The 24,208-nt window shown below is 35.9% G+C and overlaps 1 protein-coding gene and 1 long non-coding RNA gene across 6 annotated transcripts in view; one reads left to right on the forward strand and one right to left on the reverse strand.

Moving 5' to 3' along the window:
• Window positions 1-8,658: 8,658 nt before the first annotated feature.
• SGCG (sarcoglycan gamma) overlaps window positions 8,659-24,208 on the reverse strand; it is a 313,578-nt gene continuing 298,028 nt past the window's right edge. For all 4 annotated transcript variants that reach the window (XM_074216214.1, XM_074216217.1, XM_074216216.1 and 1 more), the window contains exons 7-8: window positions 14,575-14,698; window positions 8,659-9,022 (exon numbers count right to left, since the gene is read on the reverse strand). In XM_074216214.1, the coding sequence (XP_074072315.1) occupies window positions 8,840-9,022; window positions 14,575-14,698 (307 nt within the window). In that variant the 3' untranslated portion in view covers window positions 8,659-8,839. The remainder of the gene's footprint in view (window positions 9,023-14,574; window positions 14,699-24,208) is intronic.
• The window catches only part of LOC141507987 (uncharacterized), a 38,437-nt gene continuing 32,784 nt past the window's right edge, over window positions 18,556-24,208 (forward strand). Inside the window, exons 1-3 of one of the 2 annotated variants that reach the window (XR_012474313.1) lie at window positions 18,556-18,790; window positions 21,696-21,785; window positions 23,627-23,760. This is a non-coding gene — a long non-coding RNA (uncharacterized LOC141507987). The remainder of the gene's footprint in view (window positions 18,791-21,695; window positions 21,786-23,626; window positions 23,761-24,208) is intronic. The other variant, XR_012474312.1, reaches the window with a different exon arrangement.

A 24,208-nucleotide genomic window follows, 5' to 3' on the forward strand; every position in this document is an offset into this window, starting at 1 on the left:
TTTTTTTTTGTATTTCTTTCACCAAGGTGATGATTTGGTTTTCATGATTTTCACTCATTTTTCATCCCATTTTTTCCTCCACCTCCCTTAATTCTTTTTGAAGTCTTTTTTGAGCTCATCCATAGTCTGAGCCCATTTTCTATTTCTCTTGGAGGTTTGGATATGGAAGCTTTGATTTTGTCATCATCTGAGTATGTTTTGATCTTCCATGGGACTAAAGTAATTTTCTATGGTCAGATTCTTCTTTTTCTGTTCTTCACTCATTTCCTCAGACCAAGACTAATTTATAGCATTTCCAAGGCTTTGTGGGTTTTTTGGGACACCCCACTGGGACCTTTATTCCTCCAAGATCTTATGCTTTCTTGCCTGTGCTTTGATATGTAGATGACAACAGCACTCCCCTCTGCCCTGGAGCTGTGATGAGGGTCTCTACTATGTTAGTATGGAAGGCCGAACTGCAACCTGGATCTGAGTGTGGGTAAACAGCGGAGTCCTGCCCCAGGGAGAGCAGAGAGATTTCTGCAGTCTCCCCCAACCCCTTTACCTTCTATGGGCAATGCTCTGGGGGTGCAGGCTGGTTTCTCCCAATCCTTGTTGCAGGTTCTGTGGCCACACTCATTCTGGTGTAGCAGAGTTCTTTCACTGCCCCTTCAAGCTGTGCCTAATGATCCCTAATGATCCCTGGGCTGTGCTGGGCTGTGCTGGGCTGCAGCTGGGCTTTTTTCCAACTCCTGGGCCTGGTGAAATACACTTTTCCCATGGAACTTCAAAGTTTTCTTGGACTGGGAAAATCTATCACTCAGGCTTTCTGTGGGTTCTGCCCCTCTAAATTTTGGCTAGAGTCATAGTTTGATGACTTTTGGGGGGGAAGAATTCCCGGGAAATGCTGCCTTCACACCATCATCTTGGCTCCACTCCCTGTAATTTTTGTTTTTGAGGAGATTCTTTATAGTTTTAAAATGAAACTTTACTTATGTACTTTTTTCAACTTAGTATGGTTAACTACAAATGGAGGTTTTCCTAAAATTTGAAAGCAGGGATTTTGTTTGGACCTGGAATTAACAAAAAAAAAAATGGGTTTGGAGAATAATTCTAGTCTAGATGTAATCATGTTTTAAATATATTAAAAATGTTTACTGAAATATTTTGATACTTATTTTGAGACTTTTTTGTTGATCAGGTTTCTGGAGATGAGACTTTTCACATTTAATTAATTCTTTCTTAGACAATAAATAGCTGGTACCATGTTCAGAGCCTAGATAGAATAGATATAGAAAGAATACTGAACTTCTTATTTTAATAAGTGTTCATAGAATAAAGACACAATATATCTGAAACTTGTAGTGTTATCTTTTACCTTCTGCTTCATTGTTCTGTGAATAATGTGTTTTGTGAACCTTCAAATGCTCTATATTTCTTTTTGGTATTAGTATAAAGAGGAGTAGTATAGTTCATTGGGTAGAATCAGCCTCAAAGCCATGTTGGCCTGGATTCAAGTTCTGACAGACTGTAAAAGCCTGGGCATGCCATTTTACCTCTCATTATAAAGGGCTTTAAGACTATCAGTTGCAGACAGTGCCGAATTGCTTTGTTAGAAAGAATATTTTCCACTCAGTGTCATAGGGTTAAATTCTTATTTATTGGAAGGATCAGCCAAAGTTTGATCTCTGAGACCAGCTTCTTACTTTAATTGGAGTTTTGTGGTTGAGGAAATTAAAATTCTTCACCTCTTCAGTTAATGAGATAAGATTCTTCATTACCAAATTTGTATCAAATGTGTTAAATATATAGGGCTTTTAAATTTGTTTTATATAGTTTATTGACAAATGAAAAAGAGCAGATGGTTAGGAAAATATTTGAGAAAAGTAAGTGTCCTTTAGATGAAAGGATTTTGAAGCAGGAGAAATTCATCATTACCACTGTTACTAGAATTCTTTTTCTTTCACCACATGTTTTAGCATAATGTGAGAAAAGAAAATCTTTAGGCCAAGTATTGGTAGAAGTCACAAAGGGTGATGATAAGCTATGCTTGGTTTAATAGAAAGCATCTGTCTTGAAGTAAGGAAATCTGTGTTGTAGTCCTTGGGCTGAGGAGCTTCTCTTCACCTGTTTTCATATCTGCAAGTAATACAGCAACTGTAAACATGTTTTAAAAATAATTCTGTACATATTATCTTATCTACAGCAATTATTTCCTTCTTTACAGACAAAATAGTGAAGACTCAGACAGGCAAGGGATTTACCCATGGTCAGACACCTATTAAGTTTCAAAAATATCATTTCAACTCCAATCTTCCCAAATCCAAGTCTAGCATTCTATCCATTATTCACTAACACTTTTAAGATTTACCAAGGGGCAACTAGGTGGTGCAGTGGATAGAGCACCAGCCTTTGAGTCAGGAGGACCCTAATTCAAATTGGCCTCAGACACTTTATAATTACCTAATTGTGTGACCTTGGGCAAGTCACTTAACCCCACTGCCTTGCAAAAACCAAAAAAAATTATCATGTTCCCTCCCTTGAACTTTTTAGTAAATTGTGAATTAAGAGACCATTGTTACCACTTTATAAATGAAACAAAATCATTTATTGATACCCATAATCATATAGCTAGTGTTAGAGGCAGAATTTGAATACTAATCTGTGTACTTGAAATCGTCAGCATTTATTAAGCACCTTCTTTGTGACAGGCACTGTTAGGTAGTTGAGATACAAAAACAAAAATGAAAATTGATTTTCAAGTACCCTATATTCCATGATGAGGGTGGCAAGGGAGAGTGGAGGGATAACACATGCATATTGTGGATACAAATTATGGAAAGGTATTTTTTTTTGCTGGGGGAGTGATGCACTAGTATCTGGGTTTGATTAGGAAGGTTTTTCATGTAGGAAGTGTCATTTGAAAGAACTGATGGAGGGTGGCTAGGTGGTGCAGTGGATAGAGCACCGACCCTGGAGTCAGGAGTACCGGAGTTCAAATCCAGCCTCAAATTCTTAATAATTACCTAGCTGTGTGGCCTTGGGCAAGTCACTTAACCCTATTTGCCTTGCAAAAAACCCCCCCCTAAAAATAAATTGATGATTCTAAGAAGTGAAGGTGAACAGAGAATTCAATCCAGGCATGGAGTTAATTTTCAAAAGCATGGAAAGTAAATGGAATATTATATTTGAAAGGATAGCAAGTAGGTTAGTTTGGATAGTAGAGTGTATGATGAAAGCTAATGGAAAAAAAGTAGGTGGGAACTTGTGAAAGAAGGACTTTGGCAAATGAGTGCATTTTATTGTTAAGACAATGACGAATGTTGAACAGGAGTAATGTTGGATTGGTCTTAGAAATGTTTCTTTGATATCTATATGGAAGATAACTGGAAAATCTCTTCTATTTAAGGCAAGGAGACTAAAAAAACTATTGTAGTAAAGTAGGTGATCAAGTAAAAGAAGTCTTGAACTATGTTGGTAGTTATGTGAGGAAACAAATGGATGAGTGTGAAAGAAATAGAATCAGCTAGACTTGGTAACTTGCTGAAGAGGGAGGGAGATAGTGAATTATATTTTTGATAGGCTCTATTTGAGATGCCTGCAGGATATCCATTTGGAAAAAGTTAATATGAAGTTGGTGATAAGGACTGGAACTCCAGAAGGAGAAAGTCTAGATACATAAGTCTGGGAACATTTTCAAAGATGAAAATTGAAGTCATCAGAGGTAATGGGATCTTCAAAAGAAAGAACATGGTGAGAAGACAAAGCCAACTTTGAGATGTAGAAAGAATGATGAATCAGCAAGAGACTGAAGAAATGTCAGACAGTAGGAGAATTTCTGTAAGATCAATGTCAAGAAAACCTAGAGAAAACCGAATATCTATGTAAAGTTGTTGGTCAATAGTGTTAAATACTACAAAGAAGTCAAGGATGAGATGAGGTAAGGCATTTGGGTTTTCTGTCTACTATTTTTATGGTAGGATTTGAGAGCCAAAAATGTTTTTTACATCTTTAAATAAAGTTTTGTGAGTGTTTAAAAATGTAAAAACCATTCTTGGCTCATGATCTATATATAAGAACAAATCTGAGGCCAAATTTGACTCTCAAGCTGAAGTTTACCACTCCCAACTCTAAACTATACTGACTCACAAAATGAGGAGTTACCTGCCTCAGATATCAATATGTGTTAAGGGACGAAAGAAAATTATTTGTGGAGTCTTATCTCATCCTTGTTGCTACTTACCTCCACTATTCCTTCTATAACCTGTCCAATTATAGATTTCATTGGAATACAGGTGAAGCTAGATATAGAAGAAATTGATAGACTCTAATGATAAGCCATGCCTAAATAAATGAAATTTAGTAGAGATAAATAAAAGTTTTTAAAAATCAGCTATATACAATTTGGAAAAAATAAGTTTGTATAAAAATAGCTTGGGGGACTTAGTGGTCTGTGAGTTTAATAAAAAATCAACAGTGTGATGTAAGAATCAAGAGAGCAAAGTTAATTACGACACTTGAATGTCTCTTGTATGAAGTGAATCCTGCTATGTACCACTCTAGTGAGATTGCATCTGTAATGTGTTTGGTTCTAGATCTCATCTTGTCAGAAGGGCATTAACAAGCTTAACCATGTTCAGAGGAGGCCTACTAATATCACAGGTCTTGAATCCTTGCCATACAATAAGGATTTGTAGAACGAACTATATTATATCTGGAGAAGAGAAGACTTTGGATAAGAACTCTATCTTAGGTGATTTAAGATTTAAAGTGTTATGTGGAAGAGGGATTATATTTATTCTTTTTGGTTCTAGAGGATTTGACTAAGATCAATATGTTCCAGAGGACTAAATTTCAACATGATTGAGAGAATAAGCTTTTGGCCAAGGAGAACTGTTGAAAAATGAAATGACCTAGGAAGTAATAGTTTTTAATTACTGAAGTTCTTTAAGAAGAGCCAAATAACCACTTGTAGTGTAGATTTGTTCAAATGACCAATGAAATCCTTCCTAACTTGAGAGAGCCAAACAGGATCTTGAAAATGGGATTTGTGGGGTGTGGATCATGAAAGAGAAACAAAAAATCCAACTTGAATTCTTCTACTGTAAAGGTTTGAAACTGATACTAAATTTTATTCTACACTATCATGTTCCCTCTTTGAATTTATTCCCACTTCATTTCTCAATCACAAATTTTTGGATATGAAACACCAAAACAAAAGTAGATAGAGTATTGGGTAATCTACATATGTCAAGTAGAAATTTATAGGTAGTTTATCAGTGTTTCAGCATTAAGTGCTATTAAGATTGATATATTTTAGTTTATAATCCTATTTGACAAGTTATTCATAGATCTTTATATCTTTATATATTGGTCTCCTGATTACAGTTCAGCATTACCAATTGCCTTTTGGGCATCTTAAATTTGATGTCCCATAAACAGCCCATAAATCAGTTCCTCTTTTCATATCCCTTATGTGCACCACTGTTCTAGTCACACAGGCTATTAAATTCAGTGTCATCCTCTCCTCATAATTCTTACCCCAATTATCCAATCTGTTGCCAAATTTTGTCATTTCTACTTTCAAAACATCTCTAGCATATCCCTTTCTCTCCACTCATAGCCTTTGTTCATTACTTCTTGCCTTGTCTATAACAATAACTTTCTAATTGGTTTCCCTGCCTCAAGTCTCTTCATTAATTGGTCCCTCCAATAATTGGTCCCTCCTTTCCTTTTTCAGTCTACTTACATTCTTCTCCCCTCCATATAATCTATAATATAATTATGACTTCCTTCAAGACTCAGCTCAAAAACAGTTTTCTGTGGAAGTCTTTTCCCAATCCCATAACCAGTGCTCGTGCCTTCTCTTCTGAGATTATTTTCATTCACTTTGTATTTATATATTGCCATCCTTTTTTCCCCTCCAGATGCTTAACATTATTTAGCATATAGTCAATGCTAAATAAATGCTTGTTGATTGTTATTCCCCCCCCAACCCCCCCCCCCCCAACAACAAAGCAACCTTATCAAATTTAGTTAACTCAACTAATAATAGCTGCTTAGCTTCTCAGGGCCATTATCAATTTATGGTCTTGGGGAACTTCTCTAAGAGAAACCCAAATACTTAGTCCCATAGAAACAGTTCTTAGTATTGACTTGCTTTGGGGGCACATATTAATGTTTCTATTATATTTATCAGCATTTCAATAAATGTTACTTCTTTTTGTGGATAGTTCCTCCATCAAGGCAGATCACAGGCTCCTCTATACCATACTCTCTCATTAGACGACAGCCTTTTAGTGTTGAGTCTCTTGATTTAGGTTAGTTTTGAAAAATTTGATTCATAGTTGCTCCACTTTAGAAAGGAACATTGAAACTGGGATTAATGATCTGGTTTAAAATTCCAGCTCTATTATTTCTTACTTACCTGTGTGCCATGACTTTATCATATAACCTCTATGAACCTTAGGTTCCCTATTTAAAAACTCAGTCAGGACTAGATAACCCCTATGGTCCATTCTAACCCTGTTATTAAGTGATGAATGTTAATGGAAACTTTCCAGAAGTGTTGTAGAGCACTTATCCTGGTCAGACATCAATGATGACAAGGTCATCCATTGTATTCTTTGCACTGGCTAGCCATTGTGACTTTTGTTCTGCCACTGGACTCTGATGACTCTGGAAAAGAAAATGAGGTTGCTGACTGCACTACTCTGCTTCACGTAAATCCAATTCATGAGCAAATCAAGAAATCACCCTGTGATGCTATTACTGCTCTGAAAATGAAGGATGAAAAACAACAGCAGCCTTCAAGGATCTAAGTCACTTCCATATCATGAAACATCAGAATACTGTTTCAATAAACTAGAAAATTCCCATGTCAGGTCAGTGTTTCAGGTGTCCTAGAATTTCAAATGAGCTACCCATTTTAAAATGCAACTAAAAAGGCAGAGAACTCTAACACTCTTCTACTTTCTTTTACTGATGCTTTTTTTGTTAAACCTGGGCTTAAACATATTGACTGATTGAATATAATGAGAAACTGGAATATTTTCAAAGATGTTAGTGCCATTGCATTGTCCCAACTGTAGGGAATTGTACGATCTGGAAACAAAGAGTTTATTCTTTTTTTAAACTTGAGGAAAGAAAATGTCTCTTTAAAGGCTACATATAAACAATCTTTTTGGAAGTCTAATATAAAAGATTTCAGTTGCTTTGTAATTAACATGAATTAGTTTTCATAGGTTCACTGTGTACCTGGGAAAGTATAGGTTCAGTGTACAACACCACAGCTCTGCTGAGTTTGTGCCTAAAACATGTCTCATTCTTGCTCTCCCATCATTGGTTTCAGAGACGTTTTAAAAAATATGACTTCAGAGTCAAAAAAACCTTCTTGCTATAATTAAATGTTCCCACTGTAGGCACAGAAGACAGTATTACTAATAGTAGAAATTTTGTGTAATCTATTTGGCCATGTACATCAAAAAACTCAATCTGAATATATTAAAAATCTCCAGAAAACAGGATTCCCAGTGAACTCTGATTCACGTATTTTTGGATATGATTCAGAGATAGCCCAAAACATGTTTATAGGACATTTTCTAATCCTATTTGTAGTAGCCCCCAACACTTTCTTTTTTAGAACCTAAATTTCCCCAGGCACCAAACTTAGAATATAGTGCCAGGATCTAAAAATGCTCCTCTGATGAAATGAGGATGATTAGTGATTTAGGAAAGTTTGGAACAAAATAAGGGCACCACAATGTGAAGGAAAGATAAAGGATGTGAAGGGGTGGACTGTGTCAAATATGCAGTGCATCTATGTGAGAGACATTGTGTGTGACAAGGCATAGACTGTAGTATATGTATGTGATGTATATGTATGTATGTGATACATGTGTGTATATGCATATCCTAAGGGTATGAATGGAGAAGATGGAGAGTATATGTATGTCAGAATCTATGTATGTGTACATGCATGCTTGTGTGTTTTATGAGCAAGGGAGATAAGGTGAGGATGAAGGAGAGGGCGGAGACTGGGACTAAAGTGGGGAGAGAGAGAGAGGGTTGGCAGGGTGGAAGGTAAGGAGTGGTAGTGGTAGGGATGGAATAAGTGGTATGAGATAGATGGAGATCTTTGTATGGAGGGTGCATTCCATTCCTGACAAGATAATAAAATTTGAGTGTTTTTCTTGATCAGTGTTAGTCCCCTGTTAAGCTCTGATTTGGTGCCCCAGTGATTTCTTCCTTTCTCTTCTTGCTCCCTGCCTTAGTCCAGCCTCTTATCTCCTCACCCTATCTCCCCTCCAGCTTTCTTCCATCTCTTACCCTGACCAGTCAAAGAAAGTCCTATTTATATCTTACGGAACACTTGCTTCAGCAAATACAGAATGCAAAATGCTGGATTAGATATATGTATCACAAAGATTATTAGAAATGAATTCGACACAGTGATATAATATTTCATTGTGTATTTACATGTATTTAGAGAAGGGGAGAAACAAGGAAATAGTCACAATTTATTCTTCATTCTGGTGGAAATTAAACAGCTCAGTGTTGCAAACAAATTCTGTTCGTTTTCCTCAAATCCATCCTAAGGCTCAAGTCTTGATGCCACTTCCAGAACATAGTCTCATCCAAATATTTTTCACTGGCAATTTTTCTGAGTTCAGTTTAAAAATCTCTCTCTCTCTCTCTCTCTCTCTCTCTCTCTCTCTCTCTCTCTCTCTCTCTCTCTCTCCTTCATCCAATCCCAGAGGCAAGATATACTTTCCAGCTCCGAAACCTCATATTCCAGAATAATTATTTACTGAGAATTGTCAAGCTCACGGAGATGTGCCTTGACAATTTGGTGGCATCTTCAGGTGCTTTTTTGACAGACACTACTATTTTCTTGGCAAGTGGAGCCCACTCCAGCCACTGACAGGTAAAGCTTTCCATCTGGGCACACACAGATTTCATAGAGTCTCTGAGAACTGCCAGAGTGGCCCTGAGTCCCCTGAACCAGTTTAGGCAGACACACGGTGGCAGCATCCAACACAAGCTGTATGAGAGAAAACAATAGATGTGGAAGTTAGAGTAATAATGAAACAGGAAGAGTCCTAGTAAAATGAGTGAGTAAAGAAGGAGATTGTAAGCGCTGATGAATTTTTGAACATTAAGGGGCTACTATGTGTAAGGCCCCTCTAAGTTCAAAGAAGACCTTAGCAGCATCTCCTCCAAGAAATACTAGTAGGTACTTGACCTGAAATTAGTCAGACAGTTATCCTGATTTCTACTCAGCAATTATCTTCTGTCCCTTTCATATATAGGAGGGAATTAAAGCTTCTGTCATTCCTTCTCAGTCTTCTTCTGTTGAATAGAACTTTCCCTTGCCTATTGAGCTCAGTCAGTTTTGAGAATTATCCTTCAGGCTCCATCTGGCAATACCTGATGTTAGCATTACAATAAATAAGGCACTGCTTTGTGTCCAAGCTTCAGTTAGTCTGAAGGAGATGAAAAGCTGTAGGAAAAGCAGCTGTTCCTTCATGGAGGACTCTCTGCCTCTGCTCACAGGGGTTTCTTGAGTAGGCAAGAAAATGCATATTTGGAGCAGAGGTATTTGACACACCACCCTTATGGTGTATATGGCAGACAGCATTGCCATGGGCAGCTGAACTAAATTAAAATGTAATTGGGAAATACTTAACAAAATGAAGAATACAATGAAACATATTTTAATATGTTATTTTTTAAGTCAATATGCAAACTGCAGTGATCCTTAGCCCTTATTTCTATTTGAGTTGGACTATGCCGATGTAGAAAGAAGTTCCTAATGCCCCCCTCTACATCCAAACACACTGATCTAAGCAGGGCTCTGAGAAGGCTTTTGAAGTACAGTTCTCAATTCAGAAAACTTTCCTGCTAACAACAGAATGTCTTTGTGGTACCATTCTACAAGTACAAAGAAATGCTTCTAGTGGAATAAAATTATTTTTTAGTAAAATACATTTAAAATGTATTTGTCAGGAACATTGGCATCATTAAGACTCATTGGCTTGCATTTCTTTGAATTAAGGTCATATATAAGTAGGAAGCCTATTCAAGGCATTGATTAGTAATTGTACCTTTCTAGCACACATAGGAGCCTAATGAACAACAATGATGAGAATAAAGAAAATGTAATTTTCTCAACATAATCTTTGAATTGCCTTATATCTAAGTATAATAAAAACACTTCTAGTTTTGTTTTTAATTTTTTCCCACTGGCAAAATGGAGAAACATTGTACTGGGATTCAGGAAACCTAAATTTCCCTGTTGTCATAGCCTTTGTTTTTCTTTTTGTAAAGTAGGAAAAATAATACTTGTATCAACTCTGTCAAAGCATGGTTGTGAGGAAAGTGCTTTGTAAACTATATGTCAGAAATGTAAACTTATTATTATTACATAGGATGATGAAACTAGAAAGGAATTCAAAACATCTTATTGGACAGAGTGAATATTAAAAGCGATGATGATGATGATGATGATGATGATATCTAGCATTTATATAATGATTCAAGGTTTCCAAAATATTTTACAAATATTTCATTTTATGCTCACAACAGTCCTGGGAGATAGATGCTATTCATTGCATTCTACAGCTCAGGAAACTGCAGCAGACAGAGTTAAATGAATTTCCTAATTGCTGTGTTTTATATTTTCTTGCCATTTTTTAAACTTCCCATACTGTAATCTCATAAGGGTAAGGATGCTGCTTTATAGAAATAGTGCTAAAGCTGGGAGTAATTCCAGATTCTTTTTTATTTATCAGGTATCTAACCTTTCTAACTTTGAATTCTCTTATCTATAAAACGGGGATCATGATAATTGCACTACTTATCTCAGGGAGTTTTGAGAAAAGTACTAATTAGATGTCAAAGTACTCTAGAAATGTATATTATTAAAACCTTTTAGCTCCACCAGGACCTAACATAGAGGATTCAAGATACAAGCTACAGTTTGACTCACTATTCTCCAGAATAACGCGGGGGAAAATAATGAATAGTATTCAGACAAATCAGAAGGAGAGTCTTCTTGTTAATGTCTATTCTTTCATCTCCCATAATAAAAGAGAATGTTATTGAGTTAATTGTAATGAGAGGTTGGTTCCATCCCATTCTTTTCTCTGATTTGCTATTTCTTCGCAAATTTAATATCTTAATGATTTACTTTGCAAAATGTGACAGATTGGATTGTTATGGAAACTGAAAAATTGAGTGATTTTTTTTTCAAATTTTATCCACAGATTGTGGGATAGATAAGTGGTACAAGGTATAGAATGTCAGGAAGACTCATCTGCTTGGGTTCAAATCTGACCAAAAACACTTGGTAGCTGTATAATCCTGGGCAAATCACTGATTCCTTTTTGCTTAGTTCCCTCATCTGTAAAATGAGCTGCAGAAGGAAAGTGCAAATCATTCTGATATCTTTGCCAAGAAAACCTCAATTGAATCATGAAGAATTAATTAGACATATTTGAAAAACAAATGGGCAACAAGAAAACCACATATTAATGGCAAAGAGAGGGAGCATGTCACAGTCAATAGAGTTAGTCCAAAAGTGAGAAAGGCCTGGGTTTAACAGAGGGAGCATATCACAGTCAATAGAGTTAGTTCAAAAGTGAGGAAGGCCTGGGTTTAAGTCTCATCTCTGACACAGACTAACTATATGATTCTGAGCAAGTCACTAAGACCTCACCTAGTAGCCTGAGGAAGTTCTTCACTGTGAATATCCTATTTTAAAGAAGCCACAGATTTAAATAAAAAATATGCACTAATATGCAGGACATATGTGTGAATTTATATACGCACATGCCATTTTTCTCTTTATGCAAGTCATTGATTAAAATGTTGACCATCACAGGTCCAAGTAACAATTCCTTAAACACTCCAATAGATACACTAATTCATATGACTACTTTTGGGGCTCAGTCATTCAAAAAGTTTCAGTGACACGGTTTATTAAAATTTCTTGAAGGCATTAAATTCAAAACTATGGTTAAGAAATTCAAGAAAATTGGTTCAGAAAGAAGACTCAACTCAAATAAGATGGAATTAAAAAGGGATAAATGTAAAGTTCTATACTTAAATTCAAAAAGTCAGCTTATAAATACAGAATGGTAGGAGTAGGACGTCATTAAAAACATTTCCTTTGCAAAAGATCTGGCTATTTTAGTGTCCTTTAAAGTCAGAATGAGTCAACAATTAGACCCAGCATCCAAAGAGGACAATGTAAAGCTTCCTGAGGATTGGGACACTTTCATTTTTGTCTTTGTATGTCTAGTACCAGTGTTGTGTCTGGGTGACTTGATCAGTTGTTTCACTGAAACAAGCTAATATTATCTTAGGCTGTACTAAGAATTATAATGATCAGAATGAGGGAAAAACAATTTTTACTATATTCTATCTTGATGAGAAGCTACCTAGTATATCATTTGAGTGAAAAGACATAGATTATGTAGTATGTCCACAAAAGCTGCTGGGATAATTGTAGGGAGGGAGAACACACCAACAGGGAGTAATGGAAAGAAATTGAACTGTTTAAGCTTAGAGAAAATGTTAGAGAAGAAATGATGTATCCTAAAGTATTTAAATGGCTTAACCTTTTTCAGTTTGGCCCCATAAAGCAACATTTTAAGCAGTGGTTTGATTCTTTGCATGGTTGACTCCTAGATAGAGAGACCTAATATATCCAGTCCTAGCCTCTCTTCTGAGTTCCAATTCTGCATTATTAACTGTATAATAAATTCTCCCCCTGCTTGTCCTCCATATTAGAATATTTTATCTCCTTAATATCCATAGTAGTAAAAACTAGGTGGTGCAGTGGAAAGAGCACTGACCCTGAAGGTAGGAGGCCTGAGTTCAAATGTGGCCTTACTAGCTATGCAACATTGGGTAAGTCACTTAACCCTGACTGCCTCACATCCAGGGCTATCTCTAGTCATCCTGATTCACATCTGGCCACTGGACTGAGAAGGAAAAAGGCACCACCTTCCAGATATGATGGTCATCTTTGAGAACAAAACATTATCAGTATTCTTTGGATATATCCCCTCCTTTTCAATTGCATATGTACATAACACTCTAATTCAGATACTCATCAATACTTACTGGGACTACTACCATATCCTCCTAGCTGTTCCCCCTGCCTCAAATCTTTCCCTTCTCCAGACAGTTGTCAAAGTTGATCTTTCTAGTTGTTCATATCACTCTCTTGCTCAATCAATCCATGGGTTTAGGCTCACTCTGTCATTTGACTTTTTATGCCCCTCCCTCACAAGCTGGTCCAATTTTTATCTCTAGCCTTATCCTATTTTCCTTTATGAACTGAACTTCTTGCTGTTATTTGCACACAAAATTATACCCCAAGAATGCATAATTCACAAAATCCCCAGTGTCTTCCACTGCTCAGCTTAAAACATCATCTTCTACATGAAACTCCTTTTTTTTAATTCTCTTACTTCTAGCTGTTGATGTCTCTCCCTCCCCAAATTCCCAAAGCTTATTCTGTATTTTGCAATTGTACATATAGTCTTCCCTGCTAGAATAGAAGTTCTTCAGGAGTGGGAACTCTTTTTCCTTTGACAGATCAACTGAAATTGTAAATCACCTCTGTAGACTTCCTTATGATGAGAATTGTCCATCTAAGAAGGGAGTGGATTGGAATTCTCTAAGTAGTGACTAGATGATCCTTTGTTGATATTCTTTTTTAAGGTTGATATTTTTTTAAGGAATTCTCCTTCACGATTCTGGGGTCCTTTCCAACTCTTGGACTCTCTACAATGTTTTCATTTGTTGACTGTCATTATGAGATTGAAACATCTACTGTGTTTTTTCTTAAACAAAATGAATAGGTATTATTAACAACAGCTGAAAAAAACATCATTCTCCAAAGAAAGTGCATTATCTTTGCACTTCTTAAAATGCTAAGCTGTCAGTTTAAATCCATAAATGGCTTATTAAGGGCCTGTTTCATGCACTGAATTGTGCTCAGCACTGAGTATAAAGATAGATATATCACTGCTTCCCTTAAGGAGATTTCAGTCTAGCAGAGGGAGAAAACAAATACACAGAAAAATATAACACAAGTTTTTTTATAGAATAAGCTCATAAGACAGGTTATGAATGATTCATGGAAGGAGTGATCACATAACTGAGAAGACAAAAGAACACTTTTTTGTAAGGGCTACCTCTTTAATTAAATTTTGGTAGGTAGGGATGTGGGAGGAGATCCTTTCATGGGTGTGGGATGGTGTATACAAAGGCAGAGAGATGGGAAAGGGCAAGATAGAATTAAGGAACAAGAAATAATTACATTTGGGCCAAAATTTGTAGCTCTTGAAGAGTACTATATAATGAGAATAGAAAAGCCAACTATCAAATTGTTGCATTAAAAATATTATTCTGTTATATCTACTTTCAATATTATTTATTCTATATAATTTTAGTCATTTTTCCTTATGATACAACATACAATGTTAATATGTTAACCCAAGAAGGTTGTTTCCTGCTTTGACTGCAACCTGAAGGGAAATGGTCCACATATATAATAGAAGACTGCTTTATTTAGCTTACCATTCCATCACTACTGTGCAATTTGATGTCCATTTGAGAAAGAGCTTCAATTTTCCCAGAATTTGCTTTAATATGGACCCCTCTTGGTGCATCCATACTTAGGCTCCTCGTGGGGGATTCTAGCCTGAAAGAAGAAAAAAGGATATTGAGCCAAAGACTAGTAAAACAAAATAAAATAACATTCCAACAGTATTTATTTTAGTAGAAAATCAATACAACTCAGCCTGGAAGCCACAATTTAAAAGGTAGCAGGCACCTGGAAAATAGATAAAAGGACATATTCACAGGTAGCACTATGATTTAGGTGTTATATTTTTCTTTTTCATCATGGAGACATGAAGTAGCAATTAGATTAACAGAAGTTTTTTAAAGGCCATGCTCAATTTAAACACTTAGCATTGAAAGAATGCAATTCTCCTATAAACATCATTTATTATATTTTGTTTGGCGGGAGAAACCATATCACTCTGAGATTGATCAAAAGACTCACTTATGTTTCCTATTTAAGGTTTCATATGCCTTAAGGTTACTATTTCATATCCTTTAAAGTTATTATTAGCACCACTGACATTGGGGAGGTCACAATATTTCCAGCCCCTCTGGCTTGCTCTGGTGCCCTGGTCTATCTCTTCTGAATTCTGTACCATTACCCTACTTCCAAAGCAGAACAAGGAACTGGCAGCCTTTATAACTTGACCCATTCTCTGTGGTTATATTCATCCCTGATGGACAAATTGTTCAGGTCATTACTACTATTGCTGCCTTGCTCTCTCAATTTATGGTAAGAATAGTACTTAATAACCTGAAGGGGGTTCTGCAGAGCAAGGCCAGCTACAGATAGGATTAAATGACAATGGCATTGTGTGAGTCAGGAGTGAACTTCCTGATACAATGTACAAACAAGATGCTGAATATAGAAAGATTCTCATATCCCTCTCACTTCCACTGTTTACAGCAAAAGTTCTTACTTTGGGGATTCATGAACTCGGTGTTTTTCTTCAATATTTTGATATTTGAATTTCAATACAATTGCTTTCTTTTGCAAACCTCTATATTTTATGTATTTAAAAACTTTATTCTTTTTTTTTTTTTTAGGTTTTTGCAAGGCAAATGGGGTTAAGTGGCTTGGCCAAGGCCACACAGCTAGGTAATTATTAAGTGTCTGAGACCGGATTTGAACCCAGGTACTCCTGACTCCAAGGCCGGTGCTTTATCCACTACGCCACCTAGCTGCCCCTTAAAAACTTTATTCTGAGAAAGGGTCCATAACCTACCTCACACTCCCCAAGGGGTCCAAATTAAAAAGAATAAGAACTCCCACACTATAGTAACTGAAAATCAGGTTCATTGATTTCTTATTCAATAGTTTGGAAAAGGATAATCATTTGCTTCTGACTTAGATTCAGACAAAATCTGATCTGGATCCAGTAGCAGGAGAAATTAGTCCCCAGAACAGATGGTAGTTCTCTTAATACTGATATTCTTCAGAGGTGGCTAGGTGGCACAGTGGATGAAGCACCGGCCCTGGAGTCAGGAGTACCTGAGTTCAAATCCGGTCTCAGACACTTAATAATTACCTAGCTGTGTGGTCTTGGGCAAGCCACTTAACCCCATTGCCTAGCAAAAACCTAAAAAAATACTGATATTCTTCACAAAATCTTATGTACATATGTGTGAACCCCCCAAGAGATTTACAAGCAATTTAATATCACAATTAAATTCCTGAAACAACATTTCTAAGATAGATTTAAAGGGCATTAAAATAAAATAAGGTTTTTTTTCCCTACAGAACAATAATATTTCAAGATAAATTTCACATTGGTTGTTCTTGCATATATACAACATAAAACATCATTTCTAGTAATGATGCATAAATAAATGACCTGTAAGGTACAGAGAAAGATTGAACTATGTAAACACAGGCTGCCCAAGGAAAACTTTCAAAATTAGTATCTACCAAGCAGTGAAAACACATGGTACAGTCTTGTTTTATTATTGCATAATGACACATTATTCCATTCCTTTGGCACATAAAACTAGATTAAAAAAAGGTCATCTGGGAACACTCTTACAAAAATGTTCTTAGTTAAAATGCAAAACCATGTTTGGAAAGAAAGACAGATCTTTAAGAAAACCAGGGAACATATCAGATGTTCATTTCATTATAAGAGTTGCAGCCTCTCAGTTTTAGATAATTCTCTGTTTGGATAGTTTTTAGCTGGCAGGAATTACAGAGCCAGATGTACAGGCCAGATCACTTTGGAAGAATACATAGCCAGATGCAGACATCGTAAATTTATTTGACTTGGTTTTAGATTTTTAATGAGATAGTGTTTACTTTGAAATTGTGCTCTTAATTTATCCAAAATCCTTGCACTCCTCTGGGACTGAAATAAAAATGGATATGTTAGAGATGCAGCAAAGGCAAACATTAGTCCGAGACCAATCACACATGGGTATTACTGCATCGCATAGCCACAAGATGGCATGATATAACCAGCTGAAAGCTGTTGAAGCTCCCAGACTGTTATCTCAGGGATTTGAGAAAAAGAAACTTTCATAATTTAGCTACAGTGTTGTCACTTTCATAATAAGGAAGGAAATGGGAAAGGGGAGGGAAAGGTAAGGAAAAGAGTGAAAAACTGAGAAATTGAAAAAAATAATATGTAAAGATGCTTGCTGTAGTTCAGTTGTGTCTAACTTTTTGTGACCTCATTTAAAGTTTTCTGGGAAAAGATACTGGAGTGGTTTGTGATTTCCTTCTCCAGTTCATTGTACAGATAAGGAAACTGAGGCAAACAGGATCTTGTCCCAGGTCACAAGCCTGGAAATACCTGAGGCCAGATTTGAATTCACAAAGAAGAGTTGTCCTGACTCCAGACCCTGTGCTATATCCGCTGGGCCACTTACCTGAACCAGTAAATAATTTATTTAAATACTTTTAACACTTAAAAAACTATCATATGCTCTTTGATCCTGTTTCCTCATTGGTATAATGAGAAGCCTAGAAAAAAGTATCTCTGAGGTTCTTTGAACTCTAGATCTAGATTTTGATCCTTATAAAATGATTCAGTCCCTGATATTCTGAAAATAATTAATTTTAATGATAATCGACATTTGTTTAATGCTTTAAGGTTTACACAGTGCTTTATGATAACTTATTTGATACTTACAAGACTCTAAGTGAGGTAGATGTAATTATTATTCCCATTTTACAGATGAGTAAACAGGCTATCCACAATTAAATGCCTTCCTTGGCTAGTCAAGACACAGAGTCTTAGGCAGGATTCAAACTTGGGTCTGTGAACTCTACTACCTAGCTGGCCCAAAATAAACATTTGTGCTATTTGGTTGTTTTTCACAGTCAAATAAAAATACTTATAAAGTCAAAGCAAATGAAATATTCCCTTCCTCCACTCAAAATTCTCAAGCTTTTCTCTGAGAAGTAAAGTCACAACTAAAGCAGTTGTTGTGTTAGAGATGGATTAAAGCTGTTCTGTGAGAACACCTACTTATTTTTAATGTAATACATATGTAATCTATGTAATAGTTTTATAGGTTCAAAAACAGGTGTGCACATATGTGCATTTATGTATATATATGCCTATGACTATGCATATTAGAAAAATACCCTGCCTTAGGAAGGATAAATTAAGAAAGAGGCCATACAATTTGGTCAATTTGCTGATATTCTCAGGAAACCTTGACCACAAATCAAAAAGAACAAAAACATTCCAAAGAAAACACCATGTTATAGTAAAAGACTTCAATATAGGCCAACATTTATTAAACATCCACTGTATTCTGCTAGGTAATGAAGGAGATAGTGCCAAGTATTTAATAAATAGGTATTTATTATGTGTGCCAGCTACACTGCTAGGTGTTGGGGATGTAGAGAAATGAAATACTGACTGCCTTCAAGGAGCTTACATTCAATCAAGAATTGAATTAAAATATTCAATTAAGAGAAATGTTACATTCACAGATTCTTGGAGGAGACAGGAAAGGTCTGGTGTAGGAGGTAGCATTTAAGTGGCATCTGGAGGGAAGTAGGGGATACCAAAGGCAGAGATGAGGCATTCATTTATCTCATGCATGTGTACAATCTGTGCAAAGATAAGGCTTCTGGGGATGGAATGACAGTTGGGAGGAACAGCCTGTTTGGTGGAATGATAGAGCATATGAAGGAAAGTAATGGATACTAAAGCCTTGAAAAGTAAGTTGAAACCAAGAAAGAAAAATAACTGCCTGGAAAGGTAGTTTGGACCCAGATTATATAGGGTCCAAAAAAAGGATAGAGATATTAAAGAAGGGCTGGTACTTGGGTTCCCCTTGATTAGGTTGAATGAGATAGTCACTGAACTTCTAGGAACAAAAAAGCTTTCTTATTTGATGATGATAATTATAGTACTGTACTCTCTAACAACATTTCTATGCTCTGTTAATATTTTCAAACTACATTTTTCACAATTCTTTGAGTTAGTAACAGCATATGTATTATTATCTCCCTTTTAAAGATGAGACAGTTGGGAACTTGGCAAAGTAATCATTTTGTCAAAGAGACCTGGGTAAGAAGTATAAGATTTGGCATACAAATGCTGGCCTCCTAATCCAAGTTTACAGTTTTTTTCTAAATAAACTTTACTAGGGGTGGCTAGGTGGTGCAGTGGATAAAGTACCGGCCCTGGAGTCAGAGTACCTGAGTTCAAATCTGACCTCAGACACTTAATAATTACCTAGCTGTGTGGCCTTGGGCAAGCCACTTAACCTCATTGCCTTGCAAAGAAAAAAACCCTAACCCCCCCCCCCAAAAGAATGCATGCTCACCCCATGCTTTTTGCTGTTTGTGAAGCTATATTATTCATGCTTACTTTAAAATATACTCAGTTCTTTCCTTTAGTATTACCTTGTGAAAATTTCACCCTCTGTCTAGTGGAAAAGATGAGATGTTGTTTTCTCTAAGGCTCTATATTTCACAGGGATGCTCAATTTTCTGCTTCATCCATGAAACCAATGCTAAAAGACAATAAAGCTCCCCAGCAGGTGGTAGCCCACATTCTCAGGCTCTCATTCCTTCAATTCATCCCAAAGAGCTATATTTGGCTCTTACTGATCCATGTTAAGAGTGAAGCTGGGTTTGCAAATAACTTTTGCGTGCAGTCAACCACTCAACAAACATTTTGTGAGTGCCTGTGATGTAAAAAAGTCTGATATTTTGCCTGATAATAGTCCAGGCACAGGAGGAAGAAGTCAAGGAGGAGTGATGGGAGTGGAATAGGAAGAAGTGACAGTGGTGAAAGAAATAGTCTAGATATGGCAGGCATCAGAGAATAAGGAAAACAACAGAATCCTCAGTTTTTGAACCTCAGAATTTTGTTTTGTTTTGAGTTTCATCGTTTTTAGAAACATAGCTGTAAAAGGTCATTTAAACAGGGGTTCCCTAAGGGGGATCCCTAGTGTGCCATGCATACACAGACTCTTGGCAACAACAATCCTTCTCTCTCTCTCTCTCTCTCTCTCTCTCTCTCTCTCTCTCTCTCTCTCTCTCTCCCTCTGTCTCTCTGTCTCTGTTTCCATCTCTCTCTCTCTGTCTCTGTCTCTATCTCTCTCTTGCCTCCCTGGGGTCACAGAAATAGGAAAAGTAGAGAGGAAGTCAGTTTTAGATAGAAAGAACATATATCAGACATTTAGAACTGTAGGATTGTATCTGCAGGGCTGGAGGTTGAGATTTGGAAGCAATCTTCATAGAAGTAATCAACTAAAACTATGGCAGCAGATGAAATATTTGTATACAATAGGTGTTTAATAGATGCTTATTGAATTGAATTTCAGAATTAGAGTATGTTCAGAAATGGAACAAATAAAATGGGAGATAGGCTCAAAGAGAGACCAGATATAGTGAAGAACAGGCAACAGAGAAAATACTCATCATCAAATAATAGAAAGAATAGGCAAGGAGTCAGTCAGCATCAGGGGATCCTGGTAGTCAGCAGAGCTTCTAATTAGTAGGCAAAATAGTGTGGGGGTGGGTAGGGGGGAAAGGAAGGAGAAGTATCATCTGAAACACATCTAGTAGTAGATAATATGAATGGAATTCAACTACTAAGTGCTAGAATGGGAAAAATCTAGTACCTGGAAAGTTTAGGAAGGAGAGGAAAATGGGAAGAGAACCAAGGCAAGGCAAGAAGGGTCATTACTTACTGGAACTCATTCTTAAGGTTAGGACTACCTTAACAAATGACTGGTTCATGAGTCACAGATCTAGGGCTCTATATATTCCCCTTTTCTAGTAGCAGAATTAGTCACAGAGTAAGGTATATGGGAAAAAACCCGACAGTTAGACATTATGTGGTTTTGGTGTGAAAAGTTAGAGGAATTAGGGGAGGGAAAAGGATAGAGAAGGAATAGGGTTTTAGAAACTTGGAATTTTGTAGTTGGAAGGGATGTGAAGGGTAATCTACCTCAACTGGTTCTTGAAAAGGAATCCATTTCCTTAGGAAACTGAAATCTGTATTGTCCATTTTCTATCACCACTATTATATAAGAAGCTCTATGAGGGTAGGCATTATTTCTTATTTATCTTTTTTTCAGAATCTAACACAGTGCCTTGCAGAGATCAGACAGACATTAAAGAGGGAATCAATACAAATGACTAATGAAGTTGGAGAAGAAAGAGAATAGTGAAGTTTTGTGTTTACTAATGACAGTTTCCTTCTTTCTTTCCTTCTTTCCAATTTTCCTTCTTTCCTTCCTCCCTCCCTTCCTCCTTCTCCTCCCTTTCTTTTATTTTCTTTTGTCAATGACAGTTTCAAGGAAAGATTGCCTGATATTGTAGAAAAGGGTAAGGACTAAGAAATTACACCATATTATAAGGTCATTAGTGACTTTGGAAAGAACAGTTTAACTAATTAGTGGATTCAAAAATTTCAGATATCAGAGGAAAAAATATTCAGAGTGCATTTAGTTCTATCTAGCTGATAGTGGACAGGTGATAAACTAATTTTTGCCTAAAGACCTCTAGTGAGGGAGGGCTGGATAAGAAGTTACCCCCCTAAAAGAAGCCTTAATTGGATTTTTTTCAACTATTATTCATTTCTCCTATTTTGCCTTCTGGGACAAAGCAGAATAAGTCTTATCCAACTCACATGTGGAAGCTCCTCAAATATTTGAAAAGAACAATAATGGGTCCTCCAAGTCTTCCCCATTCCAAGGTAAATATAGCAATTTTTTTCCCATTGATCTCCATCTGGTATGAGCTAAACACTCTAATCTCTGAGCCTGGCTCTGGAGTGAACAGCTGTGTGAACTGTAGATAGTTCATCACTGATCCAGAGCCCTCTTGTGAAGCTGATTTTGTCCGAGGCTTGCCCAGTGTCTTTGAAATGGAAACTTACACCCTGCACCTGTTTTCACCCCACCTCTCTAAAGAATATTCCACATGTCTTAGCGGAGTTAAGCATCAAAGCTTTAAACTCCACTAAGATATATAGTACATTATAATTTTATGTATTTACATATATAATCAAAATATGTATACACATTTACATGTTTTATATATGTATATGTGTCTATTAACCTCTTTTCACTTGAACTATTCTAGCCTTCAATAAAAGAAATTTGAATTAACTGTAGAATATTTAAAGTCAAACAACTAAAATCAGATAATAGAAGAGCTTCAATTTTTTTTACATTTCCCACCAGCACACTAAGAATGTCTAATATTTTTGCAGGTCTTTTTTGTATTCTGTCATATTTTTTAGTTTTTATCATTAAATGCTTAATCCACCTTAAATAGTTCATTCTCAACTAGTGGAAACGAAAGATTCTTTGAACAATGTCACATTTAGCCACATAGCTACAAAGTGATGGATCATTTTTATATTACATATCTAGATCACATAATGCTAGTCTTTTTTTCCCTATAAAATATTGCTTTTTAGCTTTCTTGAGTATTATTACCTTTTAAATTAAAGCTATTTGCAAAAGAATCAGACATTGGCAAAGAAAAATTGATAAGCAAATTTGAATATTGATGTCTTCAAATTTTATGTTCCTGTTAAAATAAAAAATAAAGAGAATTCAATAATTTCCAAAAGCTTGCTCATGTTCACTTTTAAATTAAGTTCATAAACTATAATTAATCAATTACTTAAATAGATATGCTTTTTCTGTTAATTTCTCATAGCACTTAGGAATCATTAAAAAAAATAAAATTAAATGTCAGAAAAACAAATTTGGTTCAAAATTCATTTCAAATTTAGGAGAATAGCAACTCTAAGAAGTCTTACATAAGACTGAGAAATACATATAGTTTTGTAATCCATGATTCCATAATCCCAATTCTTGTTTCATATAGATCATAAAAAGATTACAGATTATATCAATTTTAGGGACTTTACACAAATCATTCTCTCTTTGTTTGAAGTCTAATCAGGGTCTTTCCTTGAGAAAGTCAGAATTTGGATACTTAGGCCTTCCTCTGAGAACATTATAATATAGCTTGTGATAAGAAAAGCCCTTGAGTTTCTATGAGCCCAATCTACCAATAGATTGTAAATATAGGACAAGATTTATTTCAACTATTGGAAAGCATCAAGAATTGTATTCAAGTTGATAATCAGTCATCAATTCATTTTCCTTCTTTCAATGAGTTCAACTTTCCTCAAAGGTGGATGCAATCCTTTAGATTTAAAATGCCACCCTAAGATTATGCATAGTTCCTTCAAAAAGAGAAAAAATTGGGGATTCTTTGGAGAGTTGATTCTCTTTTAATTTACAGTACCAATAGGTCCACTTGATTCTTCCTCTTGCCTTAGTTCAAGAACTAAGAGCTACCTTGGCAATTCCTCTTTTTTGCAGTTACTCAGCATTATCCAAGAACCTTTCTTTACATATCCAGGAGGCTTAATCTAGAAGTTCCCCCCACCCCCCAAATGCCTTAGTCAGTCTGTCATTGCCTTTCCATGACTGCCACTTTTAGAGTCCAGAGATTACTCAACCTTTCTCCCACCTACACCTCTCAGTTTTTGACTTTTGGTCATTGTCTCTACAGCTGTGTGTCTCTCTTTTAAAATCTCCGTCTAAGAATTACCATTGGATCTTCACATGGGGTCAATGTGACAACAGTATTTACAACAAAGTTACTCAGTCACAGATTCAACTTGAAGAATCACTGAAGTCTCAAAGGTAACATTTGTGTTTATTCCTTATATTGGAATAATTTTCAACAAAAGCCTCATCATTTTACCTTAACAATGCTGACATTTCTGGGCATAATTTCTCAAAGACAGAAGAACCTTATTTTTAGGTTGAAAGGAAATTTTTACTTCTTTGTAAAGATAATAAAGTAAATATTATGACAATTCCAGTTTTGGGAAAAACCTAGATATTTATCATATGTAAATTTCTCTATTTGAAAGAATTATTAGGTAATTCAATACATTTATCACTAAAACTATTTTGCATGTCTTTGATCCTGAAATTCATGGGAACTTTATGTACAATATAGGAATAATTAGTTTTTGGAAATTCCTCAGTTATATAAGTCAATAATTCAGGATTTTATCAATCTTCATGAGGGAGAAATGACACACTAGACAATAAAAATTAATAAACTCTATCATAAGTTATTATA

This window comes from Macrotis lagotis, chromosome 1 (assembly GCF_037893015.1).
Source record: "Macrotis lagotis isolate mMagLag1 chromosome 1, bilby.v1.9.chrom.fasta, whole genome shotgun sequence".
NCBI lineage: Eukaryota > Metazoa > Chordata > Mammalia > Peramelemorphia > Peramelidae > Macrotis > Macrotis lagotis.